The sequence below is a fragment of the Halichoerus grypus genome, chromosome 3 (genome assembly GCF_964656455.1).
Source record: "Halichoerus grypus chromosome 3, mHalGry1.hap1.1, whole genome shotgun sequence".
In the NCBI taxonomy this organism is placed as follows: domain Eukaryota; kingdom Metazoa; phylum Chordata; class Mammalia; order Carnivora; family Phocidae; genus Halichoerus; species Halichoerus grypus.
In genome coordinates, this window is record NC_135714.1 from 21,553,018 (window position 1) to 21,577,919 (window position 24,902).

General features: G+C 37.1%; 1 protein-coding gene across 4 annotated transcripts in view; it reads left to right on the top strand.

Annotated features, from left to right (window-relative positions):
* Positions 1-24,902, top strand: part of STIM2 (stromal interaction molecule 2) — a 144,275-nt gene that overhangs the window by 115,043 nt on the left and 4,330 nt on the right. For 3 of the 4 annotated variants that reach the window (XM_036099868.2, XM_036099865.2, XM_078068476.1), the window contains exons 4-12: positions 169-280; positions 4,275-4,390; positions 7,241-7,418; positions 7,949-8,126; positions 13,020-13,187; positions 13,453-13,476; positions 13,887-13,987; positions 14,211-14,449; positions 20,473-20,746. In XM_036099868.2, the coding sequence (XP_035955761.2) occupies positions 169-280; positions 4,275-4,390; positions 7,241-7,418; positions 7,949-8,126; positions 13,020-13,187; positions 13,453-13,476; positions 13,887-13,987; positions 14,211-14,449; positions 20,473-20,746 (1,390 nt within the window). The remainder of the gene's footprint in view (positions 1-168; positions 281-4,274; positions 4,391-7,240; positions 7,419-7,948; positions 8,127-13,019; positions 13,188-13,452; positions 13,477-13,886; positions 13,988-14,210; positions 14,450-20,472; positions 20,747-24,902) is intronic. The other variant, XM_036099866.2, reaches the window with a different exon arrangement.

Genomic DNA, 24,902 nt, shown 5'->3' on the forward strand with positions numbered 1-24,902 from the left:
TAGTACTTATTGTCGATTGAATTGAATTGAAAATTCAATTAACATCCTCTGAAATTATAGTAATTTTATATATGTGTGAATGTATATACATATAAATATATATGTAAATTATATAAATTTGGAAAGCAGAGGTGTTTAAAATATGCCTTCCCCTTTTATCTCTTGTAGTTCATAATTGGACCCTTGAGGACACGCTTCAGTGGTTGATAGAATTTGTTGAACTACCCCAATATGAGAAGAATTTTAGAGACAATAATGTCAAAGGAACAACGCTTCCCAGGTGAGTATTTATTATCCAAATGTATTTTTTTTCACTCAGGGAGAATCACATACTAGATGTTATTTTCAGTGCCAAATTTATAAGTTAACTCTGTGGCTGGGGGCTCAAAGGAAATATTATAAATATATCCATTTTTTAAATTTTTAAGGTGTGAATTTGCAAGTTTTAATCAATTTTTCTTGTCTACATAGTCAAGCTCTTTTTAAAATTTATTCCCAAAGAAGGTAATTTTGGGAATTAGAAGATAGGCCAACTACATCTTTTTTAGATAACATCAAAGGGCCAACCTCTGAGCATGTGGTAAATGTGACAAAAACATATTCATTTGATATGAATCCACTTTAATGAAAAACCTATTTGAATGGGGCGCCTGGGTGGCTCAGTCGTTAAGCGTCTGCCTTCGGCTCAGGTCATGATCCCAGGGTCCTGGGATCGAGTCCCACATTGGGCTCCCTGCTCTGCGGGAAGCCTGCTTCTCCCTCTCCCACTCCCCCTGCTTGTGTTCCTGCTCTCGCTATGTCTCTCTCTGTCAAAAAAAAAAAATAAATAAAATCTTTAAAAAAAAAAAACCTATTTGAATGGGTTAATGTACAGATCCTTCTTAATTGTATTTTTTTAATAACAATAACCACTCCGTATTAGTGGTCATAAGTTAAACCTCAAAAAAAAAAAAAAAAGTTTAATAAACAAAATGTAAATAATAACAACCATTTTAAAATGTATATTACATAGAGGAACTCTGTATTATCTCATTTAAGCTTCATGGTTAAAGTTAAGTATGTATTATCACCATTTTAAAATGGGGATAAAAATCATAGAGAAGTTAAATATTTTGCCCAATTCAGCATTTGAACCCAGATAGATCTTATACCAATAAGTCTAGAATGCCAGTTTATCCCTTAAATGTCTGGAATTATTTGTTACTAGTTTTCTAAATTTTATTTTCTAAATCTCCATTAGTTAAGTTTAATAGTTTTTAAAGATTTTTTTTTTTTTAAGATTTTATTTATTTGCGAGACAGAGAAGGAGCGGGGTGGGGGCGGGGGGAGCAGACAGAGATGGAGAAGCAGACTTCCTGCTGAGCAGGTGGCACTACAAGGGGCTCAGGGCTCCGTCCCAGGACCCCGAGATCACGACCTGCGCTGAAGGCAGATGCTCAACCCACTGAGCCACCCAGGCGCCCCGTTAAATGTTAAAATTTGCAATGGTTCTACCAGAACCTGGCCCAGAATAAGGTTGCTTATTTTTTATTCTTCTCTCAAATTTGTTTCTTGAATCAAAAAAGACTAATCCCTTGTTAACCGCCTTACTGTTACATGCGCTCAAATGTGCGTATTGCATTTCTGATCAGTTTGCTTACACTGTGTTCAAGGAAGCAGCTGCTGTTGCTTTGGACTTTGGACCCAGTTGGTGATTTTCTACCTCCTGTAAATATCCTCTGAGCATTGACATCAGTATTTCCGAATTTACTGTGTACATGACTATAGTGATGAAATGATGGGAGTAAGAGTCAGTTCAACGAGTGTGTGTTGAGTATCTTCTGTGTTGTTCATGGTGTAACTAGATGCTGGCAAGAAGACAAAAATGAGATACAGTTATTGCTTATTTATTTATTTATTTATGAGAGAAAGGGGGAGTGTGAGAGAGGGGCAGAGAGAGAATCTTAAGCAGGCTCCACGCTCAGCACAGAGCCCCACGCGGGGCTCCATCCCCCAAGCCTGAGACCATGACCTGAGCTGAAACCAAGAGTCAGATGCTTAACCAGCTGAGCCACACAGCACCCCCAGTTTTTGATTTTAAATAAGACAAGTTTCTAAGTTCAAACAGGATAGTAGAGCATTAAAAATAGGATATTAGGGGTTTTTATTTTGAGTTCTATGTTACCCTGGTTATGAGGAACTCAGTATTTTTCTTACATTGTCTTGTGGGAAGTTTCTTTGTATGACAACAACACGAAGTAAAATAGGTTGATTGGTGTTTTGGCAATAAGTATTATAGCCACTTTTTTCTTTTGGTTAAGTAAAGGTTATCAGTGATAACTCAAATTCTAAGAGAATCGTTGAAATAACATCACGGTCAAGATCAATTTTTTAAATAGTGAACATGTTACTAGGAAAGACAAGTTACAAATACAGAAGTTCAGCTTCCAGGTAAGCCCATTGGAGCCTTTTGGAGTGGAGGAGAAAGGAAAACTTCATCAAGCCCCTTTTATATGGTAATGGCACTTAGATGAGTCCACTTGAAGGAGCAGTATCCATTAACTTAATGATGTGAGTTATAGAACTTTTTGTAGGGTAACTGTAGATACAAGAGCTATTGATAAGAATATATAAGAAAATGTGTTACACATTACAGATGTACACGCGCCTACAACAATTCATTATGTTTCCTTTCTGTGACATTAAAATATTGTCATATCTGCAATAGGTAGTGAAAATTATGTTAGTTTTATGTTAGTTATCATGGTCATCCTAAGCTTTTTACTGATTTTCTATACTTTGAGCTTCATATTAGCAGAGCTTATATTAAGGATCTCTTCACCTGACACATCCTCCTCATTGCTTTCAGACCTGGGTGAACCTCCCTGACATCCTCACCCACTTTCACCTCTGGGTTCATACTGAACTTTGTATAAAACTGTTATCTGGTATCCTTTTTACTACATCTCATTGTCTTTCTTAAATTTAGTCTGTCGATATTGTTGCTGTTAATTCATTCATGCATCCATCCATGCATTCATTCATGTATTACACAGACATTTATCAAGCATCTACTTTTGCCAAGCATAAGGCCAGGTGTGGGGATACCGAGACAAGACATAGCTTTGCCTTCAAGCAGTTTGTTCACTGTCACATTAAAGGTGTAACAGGAGCATACACAGAAGGGACCGGCAGAGATGAAGGAAGCATTTTGTAAAGGGAAAGTTAAGAGTTCTTTACTCCCTGAAGTTTTATAGAAGCCCATAGCAGTTATAGGAGGCTTTGTAATTTCTCCATACTTAGAGGTTTTGATACCTTCCAAAATAAAATGTAGTGGATCAGAGTACAGTTGTTGGAATCACACATACTTGGATTTGATCCCTGCCCTACCTCTTACTAATTATGCAGCCTTGGGCAAGTTACTCAGTCTCTCCCTACCTTAGTTTCCTCATTTATAAAATGGGAATTCTATATATACTAGAGGTTTTCTTGAATTTTGACTAAGCCCTTGATACAGGACCCAGCATATAGTACGTGCTTGTTTTTATTGTCATTGTTATTAACAATTTTATTATTATTAGACTTTGTGTTATAAGATTTTTATTGGCATCATGTTTGGTTGTTAAGAAATCTTAGTTGATGACTGGGCTACTTGGATTTGAATTTCAAAACAAAGTGTGCCTTTTGGCCCCTTATGTGGTTTTTTCATTGCTGGTGAAATGGTTCAGTACTTTTTATTACATAAATCCCTCCTTTTTCTCCCCCAGCTATGAGGACTTCTTACTCTCACTTATGACTTCAGTGGACTTTGTTTAATTTTTAAACAATTTACATATTAGAATGTAAAAGTATAGGTTTTTTAGATACTTTCAAAGAAAAGTGATATGATCTAAATTGAGAACTATATTTTAAAGTCTGCTATTGATGTTAAGTAAATCATTTATAGTATTCTTTTTCTCTGTGAAATGATAGTAAAATGCCAGAGGTAATTAATTAATGGTTGTAAAATACTTTTGCATTTGATAAATTTCTACATCCTAGTAAATTATAGCATAAGGTACCTTAGAAAACAGAAACATCAACATAACAAATAAATAATTGGCATACAGGGGTGTTTGTACGGCTGAGTTTGCACTGGAAGGTTTTTGATACATGTTAATAAAGTATTAAATCACATGGATGAGCTGCAGCAGTCATCACTAATATGCAGAGTATTAAATGTGTTGTTAAAATATTTACATTTACATACTAGAAATATTTTCATTTAATATGTATGTATTTTTTTAAATAAACAGGATAGCAGTGCATGAACCTTCATTTATGAGCTCCCAGTTGAAAATCAGCGATCGGAGTCACAGGCAAAAACTTCAGCTCAAGGCACTGGATGTGGTTTTGTTTGGACCTCTGACACGTTAGTATTCTCTCTCAGAATCTGATGCAAAAGAATAATCAGATCATATATTTGTTATTTAAAAAAGGAGAAAGAAAGAAAGAACATTAAGAAAATCATTTATTAGCTATAAAGGAAATGTCATGTATCTTAAAAAGATTTATAGGGTGAGATTTTCTGTCATTGAAATGTGGAGTGTGAAATTTCCAAGCTGGTTACTGATGTAAAAAGTTGTAAAAACTATGTTTGTTGATAATTTAGAATTAAATTTCTAGATTTGGAACTTTAGATCTTTGTAACAGTTTTAATGTTGATACCATTATAGCTGGATATTCACTGAAGGATCCCTTTCAGAAATGGTACAGTGTAACCATCTCCATGGCACAGAGTAATACATCCTAACTTGATTTCGTTTATCACCAGGAAAAGGATTTTCTAGATAGAGATCAAAAGCAGAGATCCATTTGAAATTTTACATGGTAACAGACTATCCTGGCAGAAGCACAAGGTGGAGAATGTTATTTGGTTGTGTTGAAGAACATTTAAGAAATTATTATGTCATATTTGTAAGGAAAATAAGCCTTGTATTTCTTTACTTTTGACAGGAATACTTCTTTCAGAAAGGAAGTTTAATATATTTAATTTCAAATTCTAAAAAGCTTTGGGGGAAAGTGTTTGAAGAGTACACATTTTAGAGGATTATGTTCTACTTTTTCAGAAGCCAAAAAGGAGTAGCAAAATTAATACAAGAAAGATGGCTTCCACAGATGATAAATTAGGAAACAGATGTTTATTTTACCTCAATTTTTGGAGTTAGGAGACTTGCAGGTTGCTATGCTATGGTTTTGGGGGTGGCTCTGCTGAGAAAGGGTTCCTGGAGCTGTTGGATAGATTCCATGACTGTACTAGTGGTTCTTTTTGGCTCAGGCTTGAGAGCAGCTGGTGAAACAGCTGGAACACTCCGCTTTGTGAGAGGTGGTGGAAATGCACTGCTGTTGGAAATTACAAACCCTAGGAAGCAGAACCCTCCTGAAATGCCGGGCATTCCACACAGATGACACCCTGAGTTTCCTACTGAATCTCTTGGGGGTTGTCTTCCGTGAGATTCTGATTTTTTCATGGGGATGATTGGTGAAAATAGGAATTAAGCTCTAAAACTTGCCTCTCTGTACAACTTGGTCAGGGATATTTATATTTTATTAATCTGGGAACAAATCACCCTCTAAGCCAAAAGAGTATTATGTTATCATTTGAAAAGAAACCAAACTAGTCTCAAAGAATGTTGAAAACAAATGTTTTAATAAACCAGCGAAGAAGTTAATGATGCATTACGTTTTTAATGTGTTTGTCTTAGAATTATTATTTGAGTGAATGAGCCCTGCAGTTGGAATACGGGCTTTAGATTTATAACAAACTAACATTATAAAATGAACAGAGATATATTTTAAAGGAGTTTTCACTGAAATCTTTTTCAGTTTTATAGAGTTTGGGACTTGTCCGCCTATTTATTGTCATTTCTGGTGATTCTGTTTTGGCCTGAACAGGGCTCATATTTGAACTAGAACTCGAGCTGAACTTCTCAGTCTGAGGCAGAAATAAAAATAAATCCTTTTGAGACTTTAGCATTCTGCAATGCATCTGTTTCACTGTAGGTGTGCGCTCTGGAAATATGCAGCCCTGAGGGTCTCTGGCCTGGAGCATGCTGTTCATCACACTGTGTAAACATACACGAACCCGAGGAAGCGCAGGAACTTGTCCTGTCTGTAGAGCTCCTTATTTCATCACACATGCAACATATCTTCCTGCTGGAGGCCTGGGCGGTTAGGTCGTTTTCCACTGTAAACTATGTCTCTTTGGAGCAACGAATACATTATATTGTATTAGTTATCTTTGTGTATCCTTCCAGAGAGCCCTCTGAAAATTAGTGTGTATGAAGAGTCAGGGATAAACTAGGAAATTATTTAACTAGTGATTTCTGTGTTTTGTATCACTGAAGACAGTGGGCCCTGGCTCCTTACTCCTTACTTTAGAAACAGTGCTGGAAATTACTGACCTGCCTGGTGGTAAAGAAGGTGATCTGTTCTTTCCTTCTAGTAACCCAGATTTCTCTGGCAAATAGCCACCTAAAGCATGACTTGTTATGATCATGTAACTCCTGCTTTCTCAACCTTGGCACTTCATGTTTTGGGCTGGATAATTCTCTGTTACTGGCAGAGGCAGGGCTGGAAAGTGATTGTCTTGTGTGTTATTGGATATTTAGGAACATCCCTAGCCTCTCCCCACTAGACACCAGTAACAACTTCCCCATCCACTTTACACCTTCCCAACTGTGACAAGCAAAAATTGTCAAATGTCCACTGTGGGGGGATATCACCCTCAGTTGAGAATCATTGACTAATCTTAGTTACATGACTACTTGCTTGGGGAAAATGTTCTTCTGGTGAACGATTAGGCTTCCGCTGTATGTATCAAAGCATGAAAGCTCCCTAACTAGACTGGAGGAAAGCAGTTGGGGTGGTAGTGGTGGTACTCTTCTTTATGCCTCCTTTCACCCCACAGAGAACATGAGTGGAGGTGCTGTTGGCTTTTTCACAGCTCCCCAGGACTTTTGTTACTATTTCCTATACCAGCAGGGGTGGGGTACATGCATGTGGGTTTATCTGTGCCCTCTGGTAGTTCTAGTGTATCAGACTGTCATAAGCACTTTGATTATTTGAAGAAAGAATTTTTAAAAGGCTAGAGCTTGTTTATGGGAGGGACATTTTCACATTTGTTTGTTTTTAGATACCTACTACTTTAAAAAAAAATGCTTGTATGTATTGAGATTCTGTTATCAAAGATTAATTTAATCATCTGTAATTTTCTTCATAGGCCCGCCTCATAACTGGATGAAGGATTTTATTCTCACAGTTTCTATAGTAATTGGTGTTGGAGGGTGCTGGTTTGCTTACACACAGAATAAGACATCAAAAGAACATGTCGCAAAAATGATGAAAGACTTAGAGAGTCTACAAACTGCAGAGCAAAGCCTAATGGACTTACAAGAGAGGTGAATAAGTTTAAAAAGCTACAAGTCTTATTTTTTATGTAGTCAAATACAGTTTGTGAAAATGTAATACGGGCATGGGCTTACACACTTTTACTTAGTTTTCTACACACATCAGTAATGTCTGTATACTTCATTTCGTATAGTTAGGAAAGTTATATTGTCCTAATTACAGATTTATATTAAAGGTGTGCACTAGGGAATAAGCAGATCAGTGGAAATAAATCAGATATAGGTGGAATGATATGTGTAGTTAAGTTTTATTTTTAACATGATTTAGGTAATAAAGAATTTCTTAAGAGTCTGTTTGCTGAAGAGTGATTCCCTGCTATCACTGTATTTTCAGCTCGGGATTACCCATATAGATGTATAGTGGGCTGCCTGCTAGTTTTGGTATTCACATGTAAGATTAATAGAAAATACTCTGATTTTGGTTGGGAACATGTATTCTGCTGCTTGATACGTATTTATTCGTGAAAAAATGAAACTTTGGAAATTTTGGTGAGGAATTTTCATTTTTATCCTTCTGTAAGGCTTGAAAAGGCACAGGAAGAAAATAGAAATGTTGCTGTAGAAAAGCAAAATCTAGAGCGCAAAATGATGGATGAAATCAATTACGCAAAGGAAGAGGCCTGTCGGCTGAGAGAGCTAAGGGAAGGAGCCGAATGTGAGCTGAGTAGACGGCAATATGCAGAGCAGGAATTGGAGCAGGTATTTACATCCCATGAAAAGTATTTGTTAGGGCAATGGTAGCACCACTCTGAGGAGTTGTTTTTGTTTTTGTTTTTTTTTTGAGTTTTCTTTCTTTCTTTCTTTATTTTATTATGTTATGTTAATCACCATACATTACATCATTAGTTTTTTTTTGTTTCATTTTTGTTTTTTTAATTTTATATGTTATGTTAGTCACCATACAATACATCATTGGTTTTTGATGTGGTGATCCACGATCCATTGTTTTCATATAACACCCAGTGCTCCATGCAGTACGTGCCGTCTTTAATACCCATCACCAGGCTAACCCATCCCCCCACCCCCCTCCCCTCTAGAACCCTCAGTTTGTTTCTCAGAGTCCATCGTCTCTCATGGTTCGTCACTGAGGGGTTGTTTTGTTTTTGTTTATAGTCTTCTACATTTAGTGGCGTTGTATATTACTCCCTAGTTAATAAAAGAATTATTTGTTCATATTATTAGCATTGATCAGAGCCCATATAGCAAAATGACAATGTAATAATTTAAAAATAAAGTTACCATCATGTTCACTCACTCATGAAATCTTATCCCATGCCATGTTAATTATCTCCAGTGAATTTAAGGTGTTTAACATCTGTGATATGTTTCAGTTTCCAGCTATAACCTAGTAAAGTATATCTAATGTTAAACCTCTCTGCAAAGGTAAAGAATCTCTATTATACATTTGAATCCTGTTAAATGGCTTTAGAACATAATCTGCTAAAAATTCTGAAGTTGTCTACAGATGCCTTTCCAGTATCTCCTGCTACCATGTAGTTACTCAAGATGGAATAAAAGCCTTCAGGCATAGCACAGTCCTTCAAGAAGGGGGGGGGCAGAATTTAATGTAGGCAGATCTTTTGGTTTTCTATTCTTGCTATAAAAAATTACCACTAACTTCGTAGCTTAAAACAACACACATTTATTATCTTACAGTTCTCAAGGCAGAGTTTAAAATAGGTTCACAGGGCTGCATTCCTCTGGAGGCTCTGGGGAGGATCTGTTTCCTTGCCTTTTTCAGCTTCCAGAGGCTGCCTGCATTTCTTGGCTCGTGGCCCCTTCCTTCATCTTCAAAACACGTCACTCCAACCCCTGTTTCTGTGGTCTCGTCTCCTTCTTCTGACTTCGACCCTTTCTTTTCTGATAAAGAAACTGCGGGCAAGAAGGCTTGCCCAAGATCAGAGTGCCTCAGTTGTAAAGCAGGGCCAAGAACCGTGGTGTTCTGTCTGCCGCTTTGCTTTGTGCACCTGCTGCCTTCTCAGCCAGGTGCTAAATAAGGAGTAAGAATTATGTGAGGAATGCGTTTCAGTTTCAACTCATGAGGAAATGTTCAGTGTGCGTTACTGTTTCCTTCAGGATTGTCGTTTTTGGTAGGATTTGTCTGCCTGAACGCAGCCATCTCTTCTATTCATGGCTAGCTTTTGTTTCCCTGATACCCCTGGCATCTGTTTGTTGGATCTTTTCCCTGTAAGGAGTTTGTTCTCTTACGTTAACTCCTACATGTATTTTATGGTCAGGTCCTATTTACCTGACACACCTTATCTGTACAGAATGTAGTAAGGAACCAGGGAGTTAACAGGAAAAAAAAAAAAGAAAGAAAGAAAAAGGCTTAGCCAAAATTATAGTGTGTCCAAGAATTAGATATTATGCCTTTTATTCCTGTGAGAACTCACTGCCTTTTCCCATCAAGACTTCTGACTCTTGGTTTGTTCCCAGTACTAAACTAAACAGCTTGTAGCTATTTTTCTGCACTTTATAGGTTAGAAAGAACAAATCAGAAAGCAGTAGTGGTAATTTGTCTACAGAGACATAAACTGATAGCAGAATTTTACAGGTGACTGCATCACAGTGAGGGAGAAGACGCCCTACAAAAAGGATTCCCAAATCACAAACATTCTAATTTGAAATTTTTGGCAGAAAGGCATTGCACACCACAGTAGACCTTAGGATCACCACGATATGTCCCAGTACAGATGTAATAATCCTAATGAGATCCTGAGTCAGTAAGGGGTGGTTTAAAGGAGTTAAGTGGGTATTTAAAAAGAACTCTGTCCAACATGTTTATAGTAATAAGAAACACAGTTTTAACGATTGTGTACTGCGTGCCAGAAGTTTATGCTATGCACATTATGGGTAGTTTGCTCATAAATTTTAATCCTCACGATAAATAGATATTATCCTCATTATAGATGAGATGTGCAGAGAGGTTAAATAAGTTGCCTGAATTCACACAGCTCTTCCATGGCAAAGGCAAGATTTTGTGTGTCTTATTCCAAAGTCCATGTTTTCCCATACTGCTATTAAAAGTTTTGTTTCTAGAGGTAAATTTCACTGGGAAGCTAATTTATGTATAATGTCATATAATCTACAGTTCCACGTAGTTTGAAGTATTACTATAGCTTGTCTGAGAGGTAATCAACTTCTCAGAATTACAAGTCAGGAGTATCTGGCACATATATTATATAGTGGTGCTATTTTTCCCTAAGACAAAAACTTTGGGGTGAATAATAGTACCGCTTCATATTTTGTATGGTTTAAATACTTTTCACATAAATTATTTTGTTCTTAAAGTTTCAAGAAGACCAGAGTCAGGACAAGTCATAGTATATGCCTGTTCTACATGAGACAATAAACCTCAGCTCAGAAAGTGAAGAAGTGGTGAAGGTCACAAGGGTAATAATCATAAAGTTGGGTCTAGAGCCATGTTTTCAGATATTTAGGGTGTTTCTTTGTATGATACCATGTTTTTACTTATTGCTGCTTTATTCCTGAGACACAAATATTGTGTAAATAATTATATTTGTAAACAGTTTAATAATTCATCATTTGCAAAAGCTTTTAATTACTCATTTTTTTCTGCATCCATTCCTCTGTAAATAACAGTGTAATTCGAACTAAGGATTAGAATTTAGGTCAGATGATAAATTTATGAATAATAGCAGAGAAAATAGTTAAAATAGTTGCTGTTATTGGAAGGTCACAATTTCCAAAATTTTGAAACATTATTTGACAGTCAATGAAAACATTGTTCAGCCTCAGTTAATGGTAGAAATATACCAGTTCTGTGTTAAATGTGTTCATTGAGTTCTTTTAGGGGAAATAAATGTATTGACATAATAAGGAAAATCTTTATGATTAAAGAGAAAAACTTGAGTGAAATTTGAAATAGATTCTCGGTTTAGTTCCTTGACAATGAAAATTGTATAGAAATTTTAGCTTTAAGATCTTGTGAGAAAGAGGGCCTGCTGAGCTATACTTTATAGTGTTGTATGGAACTCCATGTCATAGGACCTGACCTCAGATTCTCTCTTCCTGAAAGAGTAGCAGGGGCGCCACACAGCTTAGCCAGCCATTTTATTAAACACAGTATTGTCCCAAGTGCTTTGCACAGTTTAATGTGTCGGGCACATGTTGCTCAGGATTTGTTTTTAGTGAGTAAGTAAGTAAGTGAGTAAGTAAGTAAGTAAGTGATCTTACCCTTTTAATGTCTGTACTTAGTGTCCCATTGTGATTTTTTTTTCTTCTAATTTTGGAGTTTTAAAAAAATACTTCTCAAACATAATTTTCTTTCTACAGTATCTGACAACTGTTCTATTTCTTTATCAGAAGAAACTTGTGTATAGTACTCTTATTAGTTTATTCTGGCACACAATACAGTTTATTTAAATAAGTTGTGTTTGTTCAGATCAAACATTCTTCTGCACGTGAGTTTAAGAGTGGAGTTTTTAGTTACTTTACTTAGCTTGGAGGAAAATAATTTGCAGGTTTGGTGCTCCGGAAGCAGGAGGCTCCACAGTGCCTTCGTGACTTTGTCTGGAGGTCTTGAGTGTGTGTTCATAATTCCTTATATTCCATCATGTATCTTTACACATCTTTAGCTTGACCTCTTGCTAGTTTTTAAGTGAATCTTATCTAGAATGGATTGTCTCTTCTTTCTGTGTTCTTTTCTTAGGCTTTCTTTAAGTTTTTTCCTTAGCATTTAATACCAGCTGATGCACTAAGCATTTTAGTTTTCTAACTATTTATTGTCTGGCTCCCCTAAAGGGCAGCTCGAAGGAAGACTTTGACATCCTGACACTGAAGCCTATGCATAGTTTCTCATGGAAAAATCAAGTAGAGTCTCACTCAGAATCTATTTTCTTGAAATTTACACATGGTCTGCAAATGCTGATTTATCTACTTTCTGGTATGTTAGAAGCAGCGAATTAAGTAGAAGTGGGTGAAACAGACTGTAACAGACAGATGTGCTTATAACAGTGAGAAATAACTAACCATAAAGAAGATGTCATAAAAAACTTCAAAAAACACTATCATTACTCTAAAAAGTGAATGTATAGTTAAATGGCTTACAGTAATGTCTCCTGGGAATAGTAGAAGGGGTAGTAGGGCAGGTATTCACGATATTTTGGATACTTCTTTATATTCTACTCCATAAACGAAAAAATAGATTATGAGAAGAATGTAATCCGTTTTAGTTTGTATGTGTCTGGAATTTTCTTCTGTCCATTGAGTCTGGCTCTTAAAAACTAAATAATGCAACTTAAGATATATGTAAGCCCCTTCTACCCTTTGGGCTTTACAGCTTTGCTTTGTGGGTTAAGATGCACTTGAAAGCTTCAGCTCTAGTTTTAATGTTAGAAATATATTTTTATACTTTGTGATTTTAAAATACAAGGAACATAATTAAAATTGCTTTTTCTCTTAATTTTGGTGAAATCTTAATTTCTTAAGATGTATCTTGATTTAAATATCTTTTTTAAAAAAACAAATTTCTCTCTCTTTCTGTCTCCCATCTCCATCTTCCCCACAACCTTCTCTTCATCCCTTCCGTTCCCTCTCCCCACTCCTCTTTTCCTTCTCCCTCCTTTCCAGGTTCGAATGGCTCTAAAAAAGGCTGAAAAAGAATTTGAACTCCGAAGCAGCTGGTCTGTTCCAGATGCACTTCAAAAATGGCTTCAGTTAACACATGAAGTAGAAGTACAGTACTACAATATTAAAAGACAAAATGCTGAAATGCAATTAGCTATTGCTAAGGATGAGGTACTCTATTATATTTCAAAACCTAATAAATTTCTAAAGAGATTAACCAATTGGGATACAAAGGTCTGAATAAAAATTGTATTATTCTAGCTTCTTTTTGTGAATTGGAACTTACTGCATAAATTGACTTTTGTAGTCATAGGCTGTAGAGTAAAATTACCTTATTTATAGAAGTGTATACCTTTCAGAATGACCTTAGTGTCATTTAAAAATCATCCCTATTATCATTGTCATAAATGTTTTATACAGAGCTTTTCTCCTCTAGGTTGCTGCTTCATATCTGATTCAGGTTAGTAGTTACTAGAAATTAATGTCTGACTCTTATTAAATTGTGTGAAATGAGATTCTAAGTTTTAATCTGATTTCTAGCAAAAAAAAAAAAGCTCAGTTCACTAACACCTCATTGCAGTAAGATATGATTAATGTTATTTTGTTAGTTTTAATAGAAGATGAGGTCTTTCTGAACCATCAAAATAAGAGAAAAATTCTCCAGAACAAAGTTTTGAATTGTATTGATTGGCTTAGGAAAGCATGCTTTCTCCCTCATCTGTTTTCTTTTTTGGAAATTAGGGCTTTATTTTGGCTAATATAATTCTCCATTGATTTTATGATTATTAATATATTCAAAACAAACTTCATTAGTATGTGTGTGTTTTTTTTTCAAACCTACCCTTATTTTTTCTCTCCTTGGGTTTCTAGGCAGAGAAAATTAAAAAGAAAAGAAGCACGGTCTTTGGGACTCTGCATGTTGCGCATAGCTCCTCCCTAGATGAGGTAGATCACAAAATTCTGGAAGCAAAGTAAGAATGTTATTTTAGCTATCAGTTTATCTGTATTGTATTGAAATGTGTAATTTATAAGCAGTTTATATCTTAATTTGTCATTTAAGCATGTGTAATTACATAACCTATACTAATTTTAAGAATGGGTAATTGCCACGGTCTGTTCATGTAGCTGCCCTGTTTTAGTGCCATATTAAAGATTCTTTGATGCAACAAGTAATTCCTACATTGGCTTTTCCAGGAAAGCGCTCTCTGAGTTGACAACTTGTTTACGAGAACGACTTTTTCGCTGGCAACAGATTGAGAAGATCTGTGGCTTTCAGATAGCCCATAACTCGGGACTCCCCAGCTTGACCTCTTCCCTGTATTCTGATCACAGCTGGGTGGTGATGCCCAGAGTCTCCATTCCCCCCTATCCAATTGCTGGAGGAGTTGATGATTTAGATGAAGACACACCCCCAATAGTGTCACAGTTTCCTGGTAAGTGGTGAGTTCAAAAAAGAGAGTTGGTACAGTTTTTAAAGTAACTTTCTACATGCCTTTTATGAATCATTGACTTTGAAACCTATGATAAAAACTTTGTTCATTCGTTATATTCTCTTTTTTCCTTTTGTGGTTAGTAATTTGTCTTTACTATGTGAGAAGAATATATCAGGTGTGTGTCTGTATACATACACATAGAGTAACGCATCATACATGCTAGATATTGTATGAACGAAGTGCCGAGCTTTGAGGGTAAATATCCTTTCAAATGGCAGCTTAATCTATAGTAGAGACTAAAAATTAGGGGAAGATCTTGGTGCCACTGACTAAGCAACTGTGTGACTTTGAGCCAGTCTGTGATTTATTTGAAGTTCAGTTACCATTCCCAATGGGCATGGGGTTTTTGTTTTGCTTTTCCAATTCTCTATCCTTAGAGTTTATCCTGCTGTGTTTTAACTCATGAAGCACTGGCTCAGTTTATTTCTAAACAGAATTAAACTGTGCTTGTGTTTAGAAAAACCTTTTGTTGTTGTTGCTAGAAAGTAGAGCTCCTCCCAAAGGTGGTTTTAGAATGTACAATTTTCTTATGTTGCCCTGTTTATGCTATAAACATAAAACATAAAATAAGCATACATGTAAAATATGTAAAAACAATATGTAAAAATTAAACATAAAAATTCCTTGAAGTCTTACATTGTAAAGAATATGTTTTGGTAGGAAGGTAAAATTTAAATATTTTAGATTTTGTTAACTGGTTTTAGAATTTATTAATAAGTATGTGGACTTCTTGCAAAGTTAGAAATCATTTGAAAAACTTTTCATCCTTGTTATTGCCTGGCTGATTCGCGTTCCCAATCTTTGTGACCTTTTTGAAACTGTAGATAGGACAAGATTCCAAAGAATGGAAAGCAGAATTTAATAATTGATTTTTTGAAAACTTAGATAGAAATTTTAGTTTTAAGACAAATCAGTCATGATATATAAACATTTTCCAGTTTGAATTTTTTTATCCAATTGTTGCATTTTTCCTGATGTTATGATTTACAAAGGGTTCTAATTTTTAGAACAGTTTTATGAAATAAAGCCCTAAATTTGCAAATAAATAGTGAATGACTATGCGTTTGTTTATTTCTGTGGTTGTAACTCTCTGGTTTAATGGCAGAGAGATAAGGCAGGTCAGTTGGGGTGGCACTAAACTCTTAACACAGTAGAGAAGACAGGACAGATAATAAATGCATTGAATCCTGGAATGTGTAACCTCGCTCATCTCACTTGTCCTATGCTGCAAGGTAGTTACGGTGCAAAGTTATACCTAGATCTAGGCCAGCTCTGCTCTTTGAATATTGTCAGCTTATGTTTATTTGAAATGTATGCCCTTAAGCTTGCCAAATGCAACACTGATTCATAAATATATGATTTTGTTTGAAAACTATAGCTTTTTAAAGTCATAGTTCCTCCTTAGAATCCATAATTTTTCAGTGTCCGTATGCATGAAGATATGTTCCCTAAGTTAACTAGTTCTTTTTCTTTTCCATTTTTTAAAGTTCTTTTTGATGGGACAAAATATATGTGAATTATCTTAAGTTTTTAGTGATTGTGATATACAGAGAAAATTGAAATATGAAAAAAGTATGAGTTGATTTTAATTTAGTATGATGATTTAGAAGTTCTGTGACCAAATTTATTATCTTTGAAAAAAACTCTTGCCAAAGATTACACTTTGAGAGCTCCACCTCCACCCAGTGGCACAGCCGTGATACTCCACTCGGCTTCGCTACGAAAGCATAATTTCTAGAGCTGATAAATGAGGAACTCCTGGCAGCCAGACTAAAGTCTAGAGTAGGATGAAGTCCTCTTTATTATGTACCCTCTGAGAAGTTTTAAATTTGTACCGTGCGTATGTGTAAATTTTGTAAGTGTGAAATAGTGGCAAGGAAACATGCCTGTGGTATGTTAAGACCCAAGTAAAAGATTGTAAAACTATACAAGGAATAATATTATCTGTGTTTAATTATGTGTGAAGAAAAAGATAGGGAAAATATTATCAAAGTTTAGCTCATTGTGGGTAGGAGAAGAGATGATAGTTTTTTCCTGTTACTTTTGTAGTATCTGCTAAATGTTCATAGTGGGAATGTGGTAGCAATTTATTTAAAATTTCTTATTATAAAGTCCTCGTATGTACTTAAAAGTACTGAAAATTAAATGCTCACCTACTACAAAGATAAACAGATTTTAACATTTTGATCTATTCATCCCTTTTTCTGAAATAAATTATTATACATATAGCTAAACCACGTGGCCTCCCCTTCTTACTCTTCTGAAGTTGTATATCGTTCTAAAGCCTGTTGTACTTTTATTACTTGCAGATATATCTATAAACAATAGATATAATCGTTATTTAAAAATTTACATAAATGTTATCAAACTCTAGGTAATGTTTTGCAACTCTTTTTGCTCACAAGTATGTTACAGAAATTTTCCATGTTCATATACAGCGTCATTAAATTCACTGTGTTTAATATGAGTTAACCACAGTGTATCTATTTACTCATTATAATCATAAACCACAGTTTATTAATCCATTTTTCTACTGAGATAGGCTCTTTATACTTTCTTGCCTTTACAGACAATACTGCAGTGAGCATCCTTACCTTACCTTTATCTCTTTGTGCATAACTTTGAGTGTTTCTCTGAGTAGACACCTAGGAAATAGATCACTTTTAGTCCTTGGGAGGGCTGTTCCTAGTCATTGCCAGGTTGCTCATTTATATACCCACCGTTTATAAGAGTGCTTGTCTGCCCGTATCCTCACCAGTACTTGGAATGATCTGATTTATTTGTTTTGTAACTTGAATGGGTGTGATATGATACCATAGCGTGATTAAAATTTTTATTTCCTCGATGACTACTGAGATGTTCCAGTTCGTTTTTTGGTGTTTGTCATTCAGATTTCTTCCTCTCTGAGTTGCTCATTCCTACTGTGGAATCTCTCCCAAGATTCCTTACTGATCTGGGCGAGTTGGTTTTAATATTTTCTGGTTATTTGATGCAGATATTTTTCGGGCCTTGGCTTTTCTTTTTTACTCTGCTGTGTTACTTTCTTCTTTAATCATCTGGGCTTTTAAAAAATGTTTCTAATGACAAATTTATGAAACTGATTTGTGCTTTTTATGTCTTTTTCAGAAGATGATAGATTGTTGTTTGCTCTCCTAAAAGTGTTTTAGATTTGCTTTAATCCCTTAGTCTTTTAATCTACCTGGAAGTTATTTTCGTTCATACTGTGAGACAGGAATCTAAATGTATCTCCTGATGTATGGACAAACAGTTGCCCAGTCCCACTCCTGTGCTGTCCCTCCTGATGTATGGACAAACAGCTGCCCAGTCCCACTCCTGCGCTGTCCCTGCCGGTTCGTAACCCCACGTCTCTCTGTTGGTGCACACGTGTGCCCAGGCTCTCTGTTCTGTTCCATTGGTTCCATTCTGCTTTAGTTGCTCTTTATAGTTTTATAGTAAGTGTTTAGGTTTGATAGGTCTAAACCTTCCCTTATTACTCAAATTCAGAATTGCTGTTCTTGGCCAATATGAATTTTAGGATTAGCTTATGAAATTCCATGAGACGTTCCATTGAGCTTTTATTGGAATTTCTTTGAATTTATTGATATATTTGGGAAAAGTTGTTATTCGTAAGTTTCATTCATTAGGATCTGCTTTTATGTCTTTAAAATTTTAAATTTTCTCTGTACTGTTCTTGCACATCTTTTTAAAAAAGATTAATTTCTGGATACCCCATAGGTTTTTGTTTTTGGTTTTTTTGTAGTTACACATTACCTCTCTTAAAAAAATTATACTTCAAATTGCTTGTTGCCGATGTAAAGGGAACTGCTGTTGACTTTGCTAAACTGATCTCACATACAGAAATACTGAATTCTCTCAGGAGTCTTTTGGATTTTTTTGTGTGTGCAATAATAATAAGTTGTTTTTTCCTTTTCAGTCCTAATGCCTTCTTCCCCCCCTTTTTTTCCAGTCTAAGACCTTCAGTAAAATGTTGAGTAAAAGTGGTGATTGCAGGCAATAATGGTTGCCATTTCTGACTTTAAAGAGAAATCTCCCAATATTTCGTCGTGAAAAGTGATTTTTATTTATTTATTTATTTTTTGCTCTGTGTTTTTGGTAGATTGCTTTTAAGTTAAGGAAATTAATTTTATTCCTATTTTGCTAAGAATGATTTTTCTTTTAAATCAGTGGCTGTTAAGTTTTACCAAATCTTTCCTGCCTAGTTTGAGGAGATCACTTATATTATTTTTCTTTATTCTGTTGTATAAAAGCACAGTGTGTGAATGTGCTTAGAGAAGTCAAGGGAAGGACGAAGTAATAATCGATGTCAGGTGCTGGCCAAAGTCAGGGAAGGATTGAGCTATCTGTTGAATTTAGCAACAAGGAAGTAGATTGTGACTTTGTTGAGAACAGTTGCAGTGAAATTGTATGTGAGCACTTTACACTTTCTTTGATGAATGAGTTAAGGTGAAGTAGTGGAGAAAGTAACAGACAAAATTCTTCATAAAAGGGAAGAGAGGTTATGTCGGTTGAAAAACAATCTGAAGACAGAGGAGGGTTTTTTGTTGCTGCTGTTGTTTATCAGTTTTTTAGGTTTATTGTTGCAGCATTGATTTTTAAATGCTGTTGGGAAGTAGAAGTTGAATATAAAGGCAACAGAAGGGCTAATCAGTAGAGTTAGGTGCTTGAACTTGGGTGGAGAATAGGACAGACAAGTGGAAGGAGCAGAATGTGTGAACTAGAAAGGTAGAAACATGGTCAGAATCTCAGTTTTCTGTCTTGATTTGTAATATCAAAAATGGAGCAATGCTGAATGACAGCAAGACAAAGTTGGAGAGTGAGAGGTGGCATAGATGTCTTGAGAAGAGGGGAAACCACGATTGGTTAAGATGTTGGAAGGTCTTATTTATAAATGAGATTGCTCAAGTTTGATGATAGGTTGGGTCAATTGGTAAGGGAATGACTGGCAAGTGATGAGTGGAGTAGAGATGGTAGACCCACATGGCTTAATGGTGTGAGCTTCAGAAGGAACACATTTGTATAGAAGGGTGTAGGAATGAGGGTTTACAGAGTGTTGGGGTGTGAGAAGGCCATCAGCGTGATGTTCTGGTGCGGCAGCCGAAGTTTTCTACTGGCATGGGTCTAGACTGAGACTGGTAGCAGAAACAAGATGATCTAAGACTTCTGGTTAGTTCCATAGTAGTCAGTGTTCAGGAAACAAGTTTTGGTCTGATCGTTGCCTAACCAGCTGGGAGACACTATTTCAATGACTTGATTTAAAATTTCTTAGAGGCAGGCAAACCAGAAGAGACCCTTAATGATAGAGAACAAACCGAGGGCTGATGGAGGGAGGTGGGGGGGAGGGATGGGCTAGATGGGTGATGGGTATTAAGGAGTGCACTTGTGATGAGCACTGGGTGTTGTATGTAAGTGATGAATCACTGAATTCTACTCCTGAAACCAATATTACACTATATGTTAACTAACTAGAATTTAAATTGAAACTTGAAACATGAAAAAAATAAAACTTCAAGTTCAGACAAGTCACATTGTCTCAAGAGACATCTGTTGAAAAATTCAGCGTATTTTTTTTTTAGCGATAGTTTTCTTCTTTTAATGGCAAAATTCACAAAAAGTTTTGCTACAGTTCCTTAAAACTATGCTATATTGGTTTTTAAATGTAAGGATTTATCATCTTGGGCAAATTTTCAAGGCTTTGTGGTTAGTAATGTCAAATGTGATGTTAGGGCCTCATGGGCTTATGTTCTCTTTTGTTTATTTTCTAGACCTGTTTTCATTTTTATTCCATTTTAATTCTGTATTTCTTCACTTTCCTGGGAAGCAGTCCAGGGGATGGAGGACGGTGACATGTTCGTAGCGGCAGGTCCCTGACGTGTGTCCCTGCGCTGTGCCTAGAAGCAGCACTGGTCTCACGAGCACGTGTGTGTGTTTCTGCTTGGTTCCAGGGACCGTGGCCAAGCCCGCGGGGCCGCTCGCCCGGAGCAGCAGCCTGTGCCGCTCCCGTCGAAGCATCGTGCCCGCCTCGCCGCAGTGTCCGCGTGCCCAGCTGCCTCCTCACACGCCGCACCAGGCCCACGCCCGGCACCCCCACCACCCCCAGCACCCGCAGCACTCCTTGCCTTCCCCTGACCCCGATATCCTCTCCGTGTCAAGTTGTCCTGTCCTTTATCGAAACGAGGAGGAGGAAGAGGCCATTTACTTCTCTGCTGAAAAGCAATGGTATTGGCAGCGAACCAGCTGCAGTGTATGCTGGGCTGGCTGGGTGGGAGGTGGGCGTGGGGTGGGGAGGAGCGACGCGCTGGATTCCGTTTCGCTTGCTGCAGAACGAGTTACCACAAACTGCGTGGTTTCAAGCAACATGCCTTCATTAGCTCTCAGTTCTCTATGCCAAAGTCCAGGTGTGGCATGGCCGGGTTTTCTGCACAGGGTCTCACAAGGCTAACATTGAGGTGTTTGCCAGGCTTTGTTCTTCTCTGGAGTTTGAGGGCCACTTCAAGGCTCATTTGGTTGTGAGAGAATTCGGCTCCTGTGGTTATAGCACTGAGGTCGCGGTTTCCACACCGGCTGTCAGCCGGGGGCCTCTCCCCGTTCCTAGTGGCTGCACGATATTCCTTGCTGTACGGGCCTCCATCTTCAAAGCCCACAACAGAAACTGTCCCTTCTGTCAAGTCCCGTCTTTGCTTGGAATCTCTGACTTGCCCCATCTCTAATCTCTGGACCTAACTTAAAAGGCTCACTTGGATAATAATCTCTGTATATTAAGATAGACTAGTTTGGGGCCCTAAATACATCTGCAGACTGCCTTCATAGCAGCATCTCTATTAGTATTTGATGGAATAACTGGGAGAATATATGTGTGTACACCAAGGCTAGAAATTGAGGGACCATCTTAGAATTCTGCCCACCCTGTCCACAGTGGAGATATTTTGACATATAACTGTTTAGAGACCACTGCATGCAACTGACTCAAGTCTCAGGACACAAATTTGTCTTATGAATAGTTTTATATGTAAAATACAAAAGCATGAACTTAAATATACACAAAGAAACATTAAATATGACAGAGTTTTTACAATATTTGTTGCCACTTAGTGATTTTTTTTTTCTGTTATGTGCTAGTACTTACTAGCAAACAGGAAATATCAAATGCCAAAGATGTAAGAAAATGTAGGAATTTGTATAAAATGGGTATAGCAGCAGCATGTTCTAGTCCAGCTTGAGGACCACCATGCTCCATAAGACCCATTGCAACTAAGGACCTCTCCTTCCGAACCACATTCCTCTTCAGGAGCAGTGGGGTTTCAAGTGACAGGAAAACCAACGCCGGTTTGACTTTGCTTACACGTCGTAGCTGTGCAGCCTTGAAGTCTTCCTGTCCTCACATGAGAAACAAAACCAAAGGGAGGGGGCTCGATGCTCTCAGTGAAATTTTGTGGCTTTTCTCTATCATGTGATTCTTTAGTTGGCATCATCATCAAATAATTTTCATACATAATTGTTTTATCTACTAGTGAAAGTAGATTTTACGAGTAGCCAAAATCATTAGAGCATATCCCCGAGGAGATAGTCCAGGGTTTGTGTCCTCGTTACAGTTGGAGAATTTGATGCCGCTTTGCTTGGGCAGCACTTTCTGATGAGCTTTTTTGTATAACCTTTGCAATATAACTATAGTCGCCTGTAAGATAGCTTTAATGACAGAACTAATTTTGTGTGGCTTATGGAAGTTAATAGGAAAACTCAAGAGCTCTGCTGTCCAATAGAATTTTTGCATTTGTGGAAATGTTTAGTCTTCATTTCAAATAAGAGTGTGAGAAATTCACAGCTAGCTCATAAATATGATAATTTAGATTCAGAAAACTTTTCCTCCTCTTTAGTCTCTTACATGATGAACCACTAGAATCCTTACAAAATAGCAATAGTAATAATATTTACTATTTACTGATCTTTTATGTTCTAGGCATTATGTACATTATACGCTCATTTAAATCTTACCTTGAGTTGAGTCTTGTTACATAGGCATTAAACTGACATGAATACCTGTACCTCACAGTGAGAAAAAAAGAAATAGAAAAATAACATAAATAGTACACATAATTAACATTCCAAAGAATATATGTTCTGGAAAAAAACGGGATATTTATTTAAGAGTCAGAGATTATACTATACCTACACTCCAATCTGACTAGTTCTGTGGAAGAAGCAACACTTCAGATTATTTGTTTTGGAATTAGGATGTTAGAAGGAGGAGTAATTTTAGAGATTAATCAAATTCTCTTACTTTGACAGGGTAATTGAGACCTGGTTAATTTAAATGATTTGCCCAAGGTTGTGTGGCTGATTAATGGCAGGACCAGGACAGGAAGGTCTAGTTCTCCTGACTTAGATCAGTATTCTTTTCACATATTATTTTGATTTTAGAGACCAGTTTTTGAAATATTTTTAACCTAGCTTAGAATTTCACACACTGAGCAGCCAAACCACATAGCAGAGTAGAAAGTAAATTTATAAAATTTTAACTAAATCAGCTTCTGGCTCTGGAAGCTGAACAGCTTCAGGGAACGGTGATATATGCTGTGTAATTAATGGATATCCACTCCAAAAAGAAGCTAACAGAAAAGTCCCTACGAGTGACTGATTTCTGAGTCATTTCTTCTTATCTGAACTTCCTCTTGTCCTCTGTTAGCACTCCCCGTTATCATATTGTAAAAGCACTTAGAAATCATGCAGCACACGTAACTGTATCATATGAAATCATTGTTTAAGTCTTTATTTGCCCAGGGGATTTGTACCTTCTGAGAGCTTATAGTGTGATAGAAACAATCTGCACATACGTGTGTGAGTGAAGTACATAGGAATGATTAAATACGTTGAGTAAGGTATAGATCTAAAATGAGGTATTAACATGAAATACATATCAGAAGTAATATGACTACATGAATAATGGTAGTAACCACAGGTCATCCAAGGTGAGAGATCATTCAGTTCGTTTATTCTATAAATATGAACTTAGTTCCTCGCTGTATTCTGTGCACTTGCTAATAACTTGAGCTGCCAAGACAAGTGAGACAAGGTTCTGGCCTCGTTCTAGCTGGTGGATTATGATCATATGTGTCCTTGCCTTTCTCTTCTGTCTTCAGCTCTCTTCCTTCTCTCACCTTATTTCTTCTGCCAGTTACTTTTTATCTTGACTCTACTTTTTATTTCTTAATCATTTCTTTTGTAGAGGGAACAATATTTGTATCCCGTGTGGTACATACAAAAATAAGTGAGACATTATCCAAGATCTTTTCTCTTTTTCTTTTCTTTCGTCTGCTTCCCGTTCATTCACTCATTCATTCATTCATCACATATTTATTAAATACCCACCGTGAACTTACCACTCACTATTCCAGTGCAGAGAATACAGAAGTTAGTAAGACTCCCTGACCTCATTAAGTTTTCTTCTGGAGAAACTGACTATAAGAAGTTAATATAAAATATTGTTTTAGGTAGTGGGATGTTCTGGGATACTAACTAAAGTCAGGTAAAAAGAAAGAGAATACTGTTACGGACAGAGTGCTAAGGGAAGCATCTCTGGAGAGAGAGCAGTTGAGCAGTGACCTGAATGACCTGGTGCAGTAAGCCCTGTAGAGATGGAGGGAAGGACAGTAGGAGGCAGAGGGAAGAGTAAGTGCACAGCCCTGAGGGAGTCACAGGGTTGGCGTGGGGCTGGGGGGCAAAGAGGGCAAAGAGGGGGCCGTGGTGTAATGATGCGGAAAGTGGTGGGGCCTGCGGCTGGAGTCACAGCCGTGGCCCTAATCCGACTGGGCTCCATGGACTTCGGCAAGGTCTTTGGATTTCAGCCTGATGAGGGGAGGAGGCATTGGAAAGTTTTGAGCAAGGAAATGATGTGCTCCAAGTTTTTAAAAACCCCATTGCATCTGTGTAGGGAAGTAGCTTGGAGGGAGGAACAAGAAGGGAAGCAGGGAGATCAGTTAGGAAGCCCTTGCAATCACTGAGGTGACTTCGCGGTAGTTCAGCAAGAGGGACGGTAGCAGTGGGGGGTGACAAGGGTTGGATTTGCGGGATAGTTTGCAGGAATGGCTGATAGCATCTACTGTTCGTGGGCCTTGAGGTTGTGAGCTTTATTTTTCTTATCCTTATCTCTTCTCTCTTTCTTGTGGAGAAAAGGGGAAATCACAAAGGAATAAACCTGTGAGAATTTGACTGTCTGCTTCTTAAAAAAATAGCGTGACATCACTGATTTTTGCCTCCCATCCCCCCCGCCTCCCCCCCCCAATTGTATCTCAGCTTCCTTCTCCTGTTTCTGAACTTGGGAGAACTTACATTTGAGCTTAATATATTCCTTTCTTCCTTCCTGAGGAAGCTAAATTTC